Below are 14492 nucleotides of genomic sequence, written 5' to 3'. Positions count from 1 at the left end.
CAGAGGCCATGGAGGGATGTTTCTTACTGGTTTGCTTCCCCTGCCTTGTTCATCTTGCTTTCTTATAGAACCCGAGACCATCAACCCAGGGACAGCACCACCCACAATGGGCTGGGTCCTCCCACCTTGACCACTAGTTGCAAAAATGTCTTACAATTGGATCTCACGAGGGCATTTCCACAACTGAGGCTCCTTTTCCTGTGGTAACTCCAGCTTGTGTCAAGTTGACACACAAAACCAGCCAATACAAGGGCACCACATGAGGAACTATATCAAGGGAGCACAGCATGGGGAAGGTTGAAAAGCACTGAGCTAGAGTAACACGGAGAACAGTTTCATAGGGAATTAAGAGAAGAGGCTCTTGTGGCATCTGGATATGACTGACTCAAACCTGGATCAGACCGTGGTCCCTGAAAGATACCCACCAATCAGGAACCAGCACTGCGGGCCTTTGGCTTGGCTCTTCATTTTCATCTGATTCTGTGCAATTTCTTAAGGAAAAACAGGCAGGGGGTGAGGGGACAACGAAGAGAAGGAAAGAGGGAAGGGGCTGGGAGAAAGAGAAGGACTGTGGGTGAGAAAGGAAGGAGGAAAGGAGAGGGGGAATGCTGTCACAGGCAAACCAGCAGGAAAGTTTCTTTGTGAACCTTCTAAAGCATGATCCTTGAGGCCATCTTTCCACATGCAAAGATCTGAAGATCCTGGGAGCTGGGAGCAGCAGGAGGACTCCCAGCTAAGGGGAGACTCCCAGCAGACAGGAGGACTCCCAGCAGAGGGGAGGACCCCCAGCAGAGAGGATTCCCAGCTGAGGGGAGGACTCCCAGCTGAGGGGAGGACTCCCAGCAGAGGGGGGAGGACCCTCAGTAGAGGGTAGAACCCCCAAAGGGGAGGACTCACAGCAGAGGAGGTGATTGGTTGGCGATACTGCTGGCTCCTCCCAGCGGCTGGGACCTTCATAGAGGCCCGTTTGGCTCATCTGTCTTGTCCCTCAGCCCTTGCTTTTGTGTCAGCTGTTCTGGTCTCCTTCCTTGGTAGGCAGAAAGCAGGATGTTTTGTTTCATTGTCAACTACAAATGATTTAAGACCAGGCTGTTTGATGTGATGGAATGTCGGGAACTCACAGAGTGTCCCCACCCACTGGTCTCACGTGAGACCACCCTACCAAGAGTGTTTGTCCTCCGAACTGCCCCAACGTCACCTGAAGGTGGGGCTGGACTCTCACAGTCCAGGCTGAAGGGGAGCTTCTCTACCTGCAGAGGCCGGGACTCTGAAGTGAAACCCCTGCCAGCCTCTGAGTTGCGCTGAGGGGAGCAGATGCCTGGCCTGAGCTGGGGCTTGGCCGTTCCCATCATCCTCCCACTGGCCCTTGGCGTTGGCCCCAGGGGTAGGCCGTGGGGGTGGTGCTCTATGGCAACTCGCTCTTCATCTGAGCAGAGCTGGGAGTCTGCAGCTGCTGTTCCGCGCGGGCCTGTTCTGTGGGCAGAGTTCTGGGAACAGACTCAATCCGTTGTAACCAGCTTGCTTTGAGCCTCCCGGCCTCCCTCTGAGGAATGGGGTTTTCCCTGCCTAGCAAGTTCACTCCTCTGTTTCAGAGGTATGAATTGACTTTCTAGAAACCTTTAGAAGTACATTTAAGAACCACTGTGCGCTCACCACAAAGCCCTGACAGCCTGAGTTCAATCCATTACCGCAGGAGGGTACCAACTCCTGCAGCTCCTCTGGCCTCATCACCACCACACTTCCCTCCCCCAAAAAAGGAGGGAGGCGGAAGCTGGAGAGTTAGCTCAGCAGTTAAAAGCACTTGCTGCTCTTCCAGAGGACCAGAGTTTAGTTCCCAGCACCCGCGTGCTGGCTCACAATCTTCTATAACTCCAGTTCTGTGGGAGTCAGTGCCCTGACCTCTGTTGGTACTAGGCACGAACACGGTACATACACATACATGCAGACGTGTCAAATAAATCTAAAAAGAAAGGTTTAAAAACAATGTTTAAAACCTATTTCTTCCAGAATATTTCTTAAGGCTCAAGGGCCCTTGGTGCTGTTGCCAACACAGCTAACCCTCTCCAGGCAGGGTGTGTTAAGTACGAAGCTCCTCCCTCAGCCTTGCATTCTGTGTGAAGACCTGTTTAGGTGTCTTTAACCTGTATGCCACTCAAACCTTCCATTATCTCAATCCACCCTCCCACCTCTGAACCTTCTCCAAATAACAAGACTTTTAAGTTAGGGAGACCATAACTTAATTAGATCTCTCATTTCCAGAGGATTCTCGTGGCGGCTTCTCCAAAGAAATAAATTAAATTTCAGTCAGCTGTATTTCGTTGGGGGGAAGGGTGCAAGACAAAGAAATTGGATGCTCTCTATAAATAGCACATTGTCTGGGCTGAAAATGAGTTCTCATCCCAATTGTTTTGGGAACAATGGGTCCTTCTGGGGGCATTTAATAGCCTCCAACAACCCCTGACTGGTAGGCTTTTTTTTTTTTTAATGTGGCTTCTCTACCTAAAAAAGGGAGGTGTGGGTCTCAACCCCCGGCAGTAGTAGTGGGGATGAGAGTGCTCCCTGCTTCTAAGCTGCCTTTACCAGCTTCCTTTCCCAGAGGCCCACCTCTTTTCTCCTGGACTTCATCTCAGTGAATAGTTTGTGTCTCACCCCATGCTGTTCCAGGTAGCCCATTGCTGGGGAGTTAATAAGGGAGAAAAGCCAGGCCTGCTTTGAGCAGATTTCTTCACATCTCTCTCCTGGAGTTTTCCTTGGGAGGCTGAAGAAACTGGGCACACACATGATATCTAAAGTCTCTCCCAGCCTGACCCAGAGACTCACTCATGGCTCTGAGTGGTCCATGGAGGGGGGGGGGGAAGACCCAGGATCCTCGGGTGAGAAGGAAAAGGATACTTGGAAAGAGTGACAGTTCAATTTGAATTCCTTCCCTCCTTCCCTTCAGCCCGAGGACCCCAAATCAGTGTAGTGGAAAGCACAAAAGTCATTACTTACTGATGGCTTGCTTTGAAAATGATCTCATACTGGCCACCTGTGATGTGTCAGGCACTAGCTAGCCAAGGCTCTGTGTAATACGACCCATCTTTACATTCCAGGACAGAGTAGAGACACGATGTCTACCCACCACAGCCACCCCTCCCCTCCCAGTGAATCGTCACCTTACAGTTCACAGTGCCTCTGCCTCGGTGCTGTCATTAGACTTCTGTACATTGTCAAGGTTCTCAGGCTTCCCCTCCATTACTACCACTATTACTATTACTACCACTACTACTATTACTACCACTACTACTATTACTACCACTATTACTATTACTACCACTACTACTATTACTACTACAACTACTATTATTACTATTACTACCACTATCACTATTATTACTACTATTACTACCACTACTATTATTACTATTACTACCACTACTATTATTACTATTGCTACTACTATAATTACTACTACTATTACTACCACCACCACTACTACTATTACTACTACTATTACTATTACTACAATTACTACTGTTATTACTATTGAGTCAAGGTCTCACCCTGTAACCCTGGCTGGCCTGAAATTCTCTATGTAGACCAGGCTAAACTCTGCTCCCCCCCAGTGTTGGATCAAACATGTGCACCACCATACCCAGTTCCCTCCACAGCTCTTGCCCCCAGAGTAATCAGATAGTTAGCTTCTAGCTCTTGTTTTCCTGCCTACTGGACCACATACCCCAGGGACAGGGACCGTGTGAATCTTGTTCCCCGTGAATCAGCACCAAAGCAGGATGCAAACCCAGAGCTCTGTGGCTCTGGCTGACCTGGCTTTGCAGTGCCCCTTGCAAACTTGCAAGTCTCACTGCAGTGAGCCTCTCGTAGCTACTGGCCCACCATCAGGAAGGCTTCGAGCTATCTCTCCAGAAGTAACTGGTAATAGCACTCCCTGGCTCTGTTTTGTCCCCAAAGATGTCTGCAAAGTAATTGAACATGATGATCCCCTTGGGTCGTCGGGGCAGGAAAAGGAGGAAGAAGTGAGTTTATCCAAGTGTCCTTGTAGATATTTAGCACCGAGTCTTCCTGTTCTTCCCCACCCATTCCATCAAGGGTTATAAGAATCCACTCTGTGGGGGATCTAGGTCATTGGAAATGAGTGGGTGAAAATCGGGGAGAAAATGCAAAGACATGACAACTTTTAGGGAAGTGAAAATAAAACCCTAATGTGGAAACAACTGAAAATAGACAGCGGGATGTCAGGCTGCATGCAAATCCAATGCTAATTACATGGAAATTGATGACTTCCACCTGCCTTCCTGGGACCCTTGGGGAGCCCCTGCTGCAGGCACCTTTCCTATGCCACACAGCAGTGTAGGGAACGCACACTCCGATGTCACCTCTGCCCACTCCACCCTCGTGAGAAGAGCTGAGGGGAAGGCTAGAAATACTAACAATAGATATTTGGTTTCTTTTTTGCAGACAAAAAGCTCTGGCATCCACGGGAGGAAGAAGCGTTCAAGCAGCATGTGACTGGTTGGTATGAAATAAATAAATCCAGAGAATAGCGTGTAATTAACTCTGAGTGTCTATGATGAGCTCGCGTGTGCAGTCTTTTTTCTAATGGACCCTTCCAGGAGGGGAAGAGGCAAACGTGACAGACCCATTTGTCAAGCCCTGCCCTGGCCCCAGGGCATATACATCTCCTTGGATCTGTTTAAAGGCTTTCGAAATCAGATGGAGGCTCACGTTATCTGAGGCCTGCCAGTCACCTCTAGATTCACTGGACGCCTGTAGATGCTAAGCTGGCCAATTTAGAAAAATGTCCTACTCATGTACCAGGATGTCATTCCCAAGGATGAGCCCACGGGCCACCCTCCTGGACCTTCCTTTCGCTTTGGAGTCACACGAGCTCCAGAGTAGACTGAGCTGAAGGAATTGGGTGTGTGCGAGGAAACTCCTGTGTGGGGAACGGATTTGGAGTTAACCCAAGGATGCTTCCTGGAGAGCAGCTTCGGGGTTTTTTTAGGGAGTTGTGGGATGAGGAGAACAGAAGCCTCTCCATCTGAGACTTGGTTGGGTGTGTAAGCTTCAAAGGGTGGATTTTGACTGCACAAATGGAAACCCTTCTCCGTGTGGTCCTGGAGAGGGATGGGCCTGCCTCTTCTCTTCCTCCTCGTCCATTGTTCGCCAGTGAGGCTTTCTTGTATCTCTCATCTCCCACAGGTTGTTCTCCCACGTCGGGGACCCCTTCCTGGATGACCCCCTGCCTCGGGAGTATGTTCTCTACCTCCGCCCAACCGGTCCATTAGCCCAGAAGCTCTCTGACTTCTGGCAGCAGTCCAAGCAGATCTGTGGGAAGAACAAGGCCCACAACATCTTCCCCCACATCACCCTCTGCCAGTTCTTCATGGTAAGCCACATCGCACACCCCTGTCTCCCCACCCCGCAACCCCTCAGTGTCCCAGACAGACCCTGGGCACCAGGAGTGAAGATCAGAGCTTTTCCAGAAGACTAAGATATTTAGGAGTTCCCAGCACTGGGTGGACCTCCCAGAGGTCAGTGTGGTCCCCAGAGAGGGCCTCAGTCTACTTCCACTCCCCTGGCATCGGCTGAGGCCCTGGAACATCTGGATTCAGTGCATCAGGAAAATAATATACTTCTAAAACCTGAAGGATAAGCCCAACCCTTGATGGGTGGAAATTTGCCTGTCAGCCATTTGTGTAGCTTCTTCATACATGTTTACTGTCTACTCACTCCACTCTTAGGGTAGGGATATCAGTGTGTGTGTGTGTGTGTGTGTGTGTGTTTGCACACGTAATCACCTCATCCTCCTCATCTTGTACTCTAGCCTGAAACTCACTAAGGAGTCTAGGCAGGCTGAACAGCCAGTGAGCGCCAGAGATGTCTCCAGTCTCACCGCCCTGATCCTGGAGTCACAAGTCCATGCTAACACACCCAGGGTTTTTCAGGTGGTTCCGGGCATTGAACTCACATCCTCATGCTAGTATGGTGTGTACTCCAAGTGAGCTTTATTCCTGTATTTTTATTTTTGAGACAGCGACTCATAGCCCAAGCCAGCTTGCTCTGTCACCGGGGATGACCTGAAACATTTACATTCCCAATCCTCCTGCCTCAGCCTCCCAAGTACTGTGATCACAGGCACGGGCCGCCATGCCTGGTCAACTCTCAGGGTGGGGAGCAGAAGGAACAGAGAGACTGGGGATCCAGATAACAGGCAGGAAAAGCCACTCCCTCTACATGAACATCACCATGTGAGGTCTTACTAGAGTTTCTAGAGACCGAAGAGATAACTTTCTCTTGCCACAGTTCCTCATCCACACCCTAGCTATCCATGGAAATGCCTATTTAGAGGCTAAATCAATCCTCCATAATATAAGATATGAAGCATTCGTCCCCTACTCTGCTCCTCCCAGTGATGGAGTTGGCTTACCCACGCGTGTTCCGCACAAAGCAGGATGGTAGCCTTTTAAAAAACAGTTTTCAAAAATACATTTTGCTTTGGGTTTTTTTCTTCTTCTTCTTCTGGATGTAATTCTCACTTCGTGTGTGTCTCAGGTAAATAACGTGTTCCTAACACCTTGTCTCTAGCAACCTCACTCTGAAAATTAAATCGATTATCACTTCCTCTTAGTCATCTGAGGATCTTGCAGGAAAGTGTTTAGGCTTTAGAGAAACACTCATCCTTCCTCCCAACTCTCCAAAGAGGGTAGGTGGATGATGTCACCACTCCCCAGCCTCGTTCTTTCTTCTTCCCAAGGATCATGGGAGTGGTGGTGAAGACAACAGTTGTCTGAGGAGCAACTGAAAGAGTGCTGGAGGCTGTGTTCCTGCTTCTTTGTTTGTTGGTTCCCCCATCCTCCCCACTCCTCCTCCTCCTCCTCCTCTTCCTCCTCCTCCTTTTCCTGGTCCTCCTTTGAATCTGAAGTATCTTCCTCTCACTACCTTATTCCCTAGTAACAGGGCCTCTAGCTGAACTGGAACCTCACTTTTTTGTAGGGGGCGGGCTGACAGGCTAAGTGAGCTGTTGGGTTTCAGCTACCTCATCCTTCCTGTGTTGGGCTTACAAACACCCACAGAATGGTTCATAACTGTCCATAACTACAGTTTCAGGGGACTCAACACAATATAATTCCTGAGTGCCGTGCCTGGAATTTAAACTCTGGTACTCATGCACCCAAAGCAAACACTCCCTCACACTGAGTCAACTCCTTATCCTGCCTTTTCAGCAGGGGCAGGGGCACAAGGCAGGGTCTCACGTATTCCAGGCTAACCTAGAGCTCAATGTAACCGAGGATGACCTTGAACTACTGACCTTCCTGCCTTCACTCCCAGTGCTGAGCTTGCAAGTGTGACCTCGCCACATCTGATTGATTTGTCCACACCCAATTTTACGTGGTGTCGGAGATGGAATCCTCTGCTTCTCGAATGCTGGTCAAGCAGTCTATCAACTTAGCTACATCCTCTGCTCCACCCTCTGGATTGTTTTTTTGTCTATAGGTGTATGTCTGTGCACTGCTTCCGTGCCTGACACACACAGAGGCCAGAGAAGGGTGTCGAGTCCCCTGGAACTGGAGTTATAGACAGCCGTGAACCATCATGTGGGTGCTGGGAACCAAGTGTGGGTCCTCGGCAAGGACAGCAAGTGTTCTTAACCACTGAGCCATCGAACTCCCCAGCCCCAAGAACTTACGTAATTGACAGATGCTGGTATCTGGTGTGACTGTTTGGTTTATGTAAGCATTATAGAATGCTGGCTGAGCCAATTCCTATACACACTGCCTATTGTCTCTGTCAGTTTGTGGTAAGAACTTGACCACCTACTACCTTCACCTTCTTGCTTGCTTTTGGGGCTGTCGATTGAGCACAGGGCCTCCAGCATGCTAAGAAAGGGCTCTAACCTGCACCCCATTCCCAGCCCCCAAAAATCCACCCTTTTAGCAAGAATACATCGAATGGCTTCTAGCTGTCGTTACCATACTGTCTTGTAGTTACTCTGAAATTCTGTTTCCTTTAACCAACGCCTCAACCCCAACCCTTGGTTTTTGTTTTCTGCTTAGCCAATCAGATGGCATTCTGGCAAGGTTTCCCAGGAACCACGACAGATTGAGGGTAGTGGGAAGAGGTGTCATGATGCATTCCTTAGTTTCATTTGCCCACTGGAGGGATAATCAGGGTCTAGATGATTGAGATCCCAAAGCTCTTCCCTCCCTCGTGGACACAAATGCTGGTTAAGTCATTGCATGATCAGCCCTGGCACTCTGGGGACGGCTGAGTGCCGAGGGGCTGCAGGCTTCTCTCTCTCTCCGGACTATAGTGAAGCCTGTTTTCCATCTCCAGTGCGAGGACAGCAAGGTGGACGCTCTGGGAGAAGCCCTGCAGACTACTGTCAGTCGATGGAGGTGTAAGTTCTCAGCCCCACTACCCCTGGAGCTGTACACCTCCTCCAACTTCATCGGGCTCTTTGTGAAGGAAGACAGCGCAGAGGTCCTCAAGAAGTTCGCGGCTGACTTCGCCGCAGAGGCTGCATCCAAAACCGGTAAACACCCACAGTTGTCAGTCCAGTCCCGGATCTCAATATCAGAGGTCGAAAGGACGGGGATGGGAAATAGTTATGGGACAGCCAACCTACAAAGAGGAGCTTATATATTTTGGCTCATAGTTCCACAGTTTTGAGCCAGTGGTGGTTGGCCCCGTAGCCTGTGGTAAGGCAGAACATCCTAGTGGGAGGACACAGAACAAACCTGCTCACCTCAAGGGGGCCAGGAAGTAGGAAGAGTGAGCACAAGAGACTGGGGTCCCAAGGTCCCCTTCAAAGTCACATCCCTGATAGCCTAACTTCATCCCAGTAGGGTCCACCTCTTAGAGAACCCACCTCTTCCCCATGGTACCACAGACTGGTGATCAAGTCTTCAACATTACGACATGTGGGGGACTTTTAAGATCAGAAGGTAACCTCTGCAGAGGAGAGGGCTGGAGACAGGCGGTGGAGGATCATGCAGAAGTGGATTCCTCTGGCAAAGAAGCACCCCACATCCCTTGTGAAAACGTTGCACCTCTTTGTTCTGCTGACCTGCCAAAGAGCTCGCCCATGCCTTGTTCCCTGACTCCAGGGACTCGGCTGTTCACACTAGACTGTAAACGCAGCCCTTTGTAGACTCCATCTCCTCTGGTGCAGATCTAAGAGAGCATCCTTCATCCTCTAAGCTCCCCCACTTAGGCCTGCTTTTATCTGGACCTGACCGTTCAGTGCAGAGCAGTGAAGCCACGTTAGAGTGAATCACAAAAATATTCACCAAGTTGAAGATGCTGAAATAAAGCCTCATGTAGCCCAGGCTGGCCTTAAAGTTATTTTGTAGCTAAAGCTGGGCCACAAACTTTTTTTTAAGATTTATTTATTTATTATATACAAGTACACTGTCTCTGTCTTCAGACACACCAGAAGAGGGCATCGGATCCCATTACAGATGGTTGTAAGCCACCATGTGGTTGCTGGGATTTGAACTCAGGACCTCTGGGAAGAGCAGTCAGTGCTCTTAACCACTGAGCCATCTCTCCAGCCTGGGCCAGGAACTTTTAATCTTCCTGTGATGGGCTCCTGAGTGCTGGGACTCCAGCTGTGTACCACCACATACGGCCTCCTCTGTTTCTGGGGACAGAATCCAGGGTTTCATGCTTGCTGTCCCAGTGCTGAGCTAAATTCCTAGCCCCTGAATCCCAGTGCTAAATGAAAGACTAGGGGATACCCACAGCTCTCCAGCCATACATTTAGGGGTGGCCAAAGACCGGAAGACCTGATCTAAGCCACACAGTTTACTTCGTTGTCTCCTAACCGTCAGTGGTTATCTTACAGGGTGTCTGTCTTCACTGATGTTTGTCTTGTGTGTGGGGTGATCCTTCTGAGAAGCCCCAGCATAGAGCTTAGCCCAAATCGCTGCTGTGTGGGCTCTCAAAAGAACTGTGGGCCCTGAAGAGACTCCCCGTGGTTTGGAGAGGGGGTCTTCTTAGATTGCATTTCTCTCTTTCAGCCAGGGACCAGCCACGGGTTTATCAACAGAGAACAGAAACGGTTCAGAGAGATAGAATAACAGGGAAAAATCACCTCTCTTCTTATCCATTGCTCTTAAGGAGTTTAGTCCCACTAAATATTGTCAGCCCACTAAATCACTACAAGAACCAAACAAAGCCTCAAATCCTTTACGCATCAGGAAAGCAGGACTGTGACCGGTTCTTAAAGTGCAGATGGAATGAGAGACAATCAAAGACCTGCTTTCCTGAGTGGGGATGGGAGACTGCCAGTCTCCAAGAATCTACAGTTACTAAGAACTTGGCGGCTTCATGGCTCTGTCCCTGTGGTGCCCCCTGGTGGTGATCTCCAGAATTGCATGACCCCGACTTCTCTGGTCTAGCTTTGTGGAAAGTAGGTCATTATGTCTTTGCCCTAGAACTCATGCCTGTGTGTAGTCTAGAATTACTGGTTCACCCAGATTCCTTCGACAAGTATCTTTAGTGTTGTTCTTCTTTCTGGGTGGCTCGATAAGGCTCACCCGCGAGCATTCATTTCATCAGCAAGTACTGAAGGCCGAGAGTATAGCTAGATAGGAACAGCCGCAAACACCTGTCTCGTGGACTCACTCCACAGACACGCTCTGCGGTATAATGGGAAAAAGGGCTAAAATCCAAAAGACCGGCTTCCTGCTCTATCTGACCCGCTAATTCTGTAAGACTTGACTAGCTACCTTAATTTCTTCTTGGTTCTTTCCTGGGAAGTAGACAGTTCTTCCGAATGTCACATACAAAGGGGAACTAAAGCTCATACCTCGTGTTGGTAGGTTTGTTCTGCTTTATTTTTGTCACCCTGAGAGGACATTTGCCAATGCGTAGCATGATTTTTGGGTTATGCCTTGGGCGCTGCTGCCATCCAGGGGATAGAGGCAGGGGGCTGTTACTTAATACTCTGTAACATCCAGAACAGACCTACAAGTAACTATTCACAAGCGTGTTGTTGGGAAAGCCTGTGAGGCTGCGAGGTCTCCCCCAGCCCCCTCTTTTCCACCGCACTCCCAGAATCCAGGAAATCCGATCCCAGATGAAGACAACCGCTCCAGCGGTCACAGCCACAAAACCCGCTTTGTGTTTCTGTATCAATCACATTGGCCCTTTAGGTCTCCTTTTCTTCGTCTGAATGGAGGGGCTGGGGATGAGCCCCTGGACTTGTCAGGAGGAGTCAGCCAAAAAGATTAACCCGAGCCCATCCTCAGCTCCTGCTGAAAAGCCATCTGTCGTGGTTTTTTATCTCTGGAACAGTGGGTTGATTGGGGCCTGGGATCCACCCCTTTGATTCTGCTGCTGCCTCTCCTAGGAACTGGCTTCTTTGTTATATGGGGAACAGGACACCTTTCTGGGCCCTTTTTTCTATCTCTCTTATTGTTGTGATTTCTTTTTTCTAATCCCCGAATGCTCCCTTCCTTTTTCCAGAAGTGCACGTGGAGCCTCATAAGAAGCAGCTGCACGTGACACTGGCCTACCACTTCCAAGCCAGCCACCTACCCACCCTAGAGAAACTCGCCCAGAACATCGATGTCAAGCTAGGGTGTGACTGGGTGGCCACCATATTCTCTCGGGATATCCGATTTGCTAATCATGAGGTAATGCTTCCTGGCAGCCCTGCATACTCCCAGGCAAAATCCAGGGATATTTGATAATATGCTCACATTTAGAGTATGCAGGGTACCGTCAGGCATGCAGAACTTTTTAAATTTTGTGCTCAAGGAGTTTTTAAGGGCCAATAAGGTGACTCGGTGGGTGATGGCGATTGCTGCCAAGCCTGAGGACCTGAGCTCAATTCCTGGAACCCACATGTTAGAAGGAGAGAAGGAAATCTTACAGGTTGTCTTCTGACCTCCCTGTGCATGTGTGTATGTGCACACGCATGCATGCGCGCGCGCGCGCACACACACACACACACACACACACAGAGAGAGAGAGAGAACACATTTATGAGAAAGGAGCTTTGAATCCAGCAAGGGAGAAGGACAGAAATGTAAAAAGAAATCTTGCCTGGTCCCTTTGAGAGGTTGTAAACTCTACAACAGAATGTGTGAGTGGGCATAACTGAATCCTACTATGGAAAAATGGCTCTAAGTGTTAGCATCCTTCTTTGGATGTAGTCAGCAAGGCTTTCCCGTCAATCACGTGTCTCTCAGAAGGACCATGTTAATCTTTTTTATCTGAAAGAAGACTCTCAGAGGTTAACTATCTGCTCTGAAGCGGCCCGTACAGTTGAAGCCACAGGAAGCAGAGCCTCAGTCTTTTGATCAACAAAGTCAGGTGATCCGTGTCTAAGGAAAGACCACATACCGTCCTTGCTGTATCTGCTATTCCCTTTTCTCTCACAATTTCAGCTATCAGAAGCTACTATTTCACAAGTAGGGCTAGGGAGATAGGGAGATGGCCCAGTGGAGGGGTATCTTGCTGTGGAGGAGTGCTTGCTGTGCAAACATGAAGACCTGAATTCAAATCTCCGGCACTCACAAAAGCCCATGTTACCTCAGTATTGAGAGGCTGGCAGACGAATCTTTTTTTTTTTTTTTTTTGGTTCTTTTTTTTTTCGGAGCTGGGGACCGAACCCAGGGCCTTGTGCTTCCTAGGCAAGCGCTCTACCACTGAGCTAAATCCCCAACCCCCGGCAGACGAATCTTAAGAGCTGGCCTAGGTTTATGGTGAGCTTTGGGGTCAGGGAAAGACCCTGTCTCAAGGGAACAAAGCGGCGACACCCAACCTCATTCTCTGGGCTCCATATGTGCACACCCAGGGCCACAAACACGTGGGGGCAGGTACTTGTTACAATTCATGCATGCATAAACTACATACACAGTACACACACGCACAAATTCATGGCTTTTCGATAACTTCCTTACAGCATATCGTTAGAACTTCTCTATTTTATTTTCGGTTTTGTTCTCAATCTATAAATTAAATTTGGCCATAGCTATTAACAGAAAAATACATAGAATATATACACTTAACGCAGCATAGAGAGTGTGCTTGGCACTATCTACAATTTCAGGCCTACCTCCTGGGTTTTGGAATGAACCCCAGGGCTAGTGGATAACTACTATAGTTAGATGAAAACCTGCCTTTTAGTTTAATTAATTTATTAAGCAATAGTTACATGTTTCCCAATTGTTCAACTACACCAGAAGGTTTTTATTGCTATTGCTGTTGTTAGCCCATGACCTTTTGACAATTCTTTTGTACTTTCCAAACATGTTAAAAATAAACAAGAAACAGGGGCAGACAGAACAGAACGTCTTGCTGACCCCAGGTAAGCTCGTTTGAGAAATGTTAAGAACCAGTCTAGGAGCCAAAGTTTCGAGGTGAGGTATGGCACTTTGGGAGTGGTGAGGTCAGGCCTTGCCTGACTTTCCTGATGAGAGCATTTGTCAGTCATTGACGCTGATTCCTCCTGAGACAGACTAAGCAGGCTCCATCTGATCATAGAAGGTTGGCATCTGCTAGAATTACCAAGAAGATCCTTAAGGTTACTAGAGAGAAATGTGGTAGCCGGACTCTTTTTCCAAGGACAAAGGCAGAATGAAAGGTCAGGGTTGACTGTGCACCGGCCTACAGAGAAGTCACTTTTGCAAGAGGAGAAGGTGGTGTGGAATTTTACAGGGTTTGTCTTCTAAGGAACACTGCCCTCCGGTTAACTCCAAGGGTAACTGCTTTTCTGTGTGACCCACATTCTGCTCGTCTGTGCAGAAGGAAAGAGGCTGCAAATGCCCACGTGAATTATTCTAAAAATAACGTGGCCCCCTTTATCTCTTATTTGTGAAGGCTCAATTATTACAGCCTCTTCTGATAAGACATCCACTGCCCTGCAAGCTTCTCTCTCTAGTCATTTGGTCTTCTGGAGTCCCTTGGGTGTGTGATGTTCCCACCCTCCTCCTCCTCCTTCATTCTGTCCCCAGGAGGAAGACAGAATAGAAATCAACAATTTCTCAAATTCCCAGGCTAGGAATGGAGCTCAGTTTGTAGAGTGCTTGCCCGGACTCCAGGAATCCCCTGGGTTTGAGTTCCATCCCCACATAAAACTAGATATAGTGGGACACACCTGTAATCCCAGATCCAGGAGGGTTAGAAATTCAAGGTTATCCTCAGCTACACAGTGAGTTCAAGGCCAGCCTGGGCTTGTCTGAATAAAACAAAGCAAACAACAACAGCAACAAAAAGCCTAACCAACCAACAGAAAAGCAAGCAAGCAAACACACACACACACACACACACACACACACACACACATTCACACACATACACACATGCATACACGCACACACATACACACACACATACACACACATACATACATACACACGCACACACATGCACACACATATATATACACACGCACACACATGCACACACACATTCACACACATACACACATGCATACACACACATGCATACACGCACACACATACACACACATACAC

The 14492-nt window shown here is 48.7% G+C and overlaps 1 protein-coding gene across 4 annotated transcripts in view; it reads left to right on the top strand.

The window, feature by feature from the left end:
- Positions 1 to 14492, top strand: part of Ubash3b (ubiquitin associated and SH3 domain containing, B) — a 146513-nt gene that overhangs the window by 101620 nt on the left and 30401 nt on the right. For 2 of the 4 annotated variants that reach the window (XM_087561862.1, NM_001191792.1), the window contains 4 exon segments: positions 4459 to 4512; positions 5203 to 5389; positions 8338 to 8536; positions 11476 to 11645. In XM_087561862.1, the coding sequence (XP_087417988.1) occupies positions 4459 to 4512; positions 5203 to 5389; positions 8338 to 8536; positions 11476 to 11645 (610 nt within the window). 4 annotated transcript variants of the gene reach the window in all.

The sequence above is a fragment of the Rattus norvegicus genome, chromosome 8 (genome assembly GCF_021556685.1).
Source record: "Rattus norvegicus strain SHRSP/BbbUtx chromosome 8, alternate assembly SHRSP_T2T, whole genome shotgun sequence".
Lineage (NCBI taxonomy): Eukaryota > Metazoa > Chordata > Mammalia > Rodentia > Muridae > Rattus > Rattus norvegicus.
Note: the sequence above shows the minus strand (reverse complement) of the source record. Positions and strands in the feature narration are given on the sequence as shown.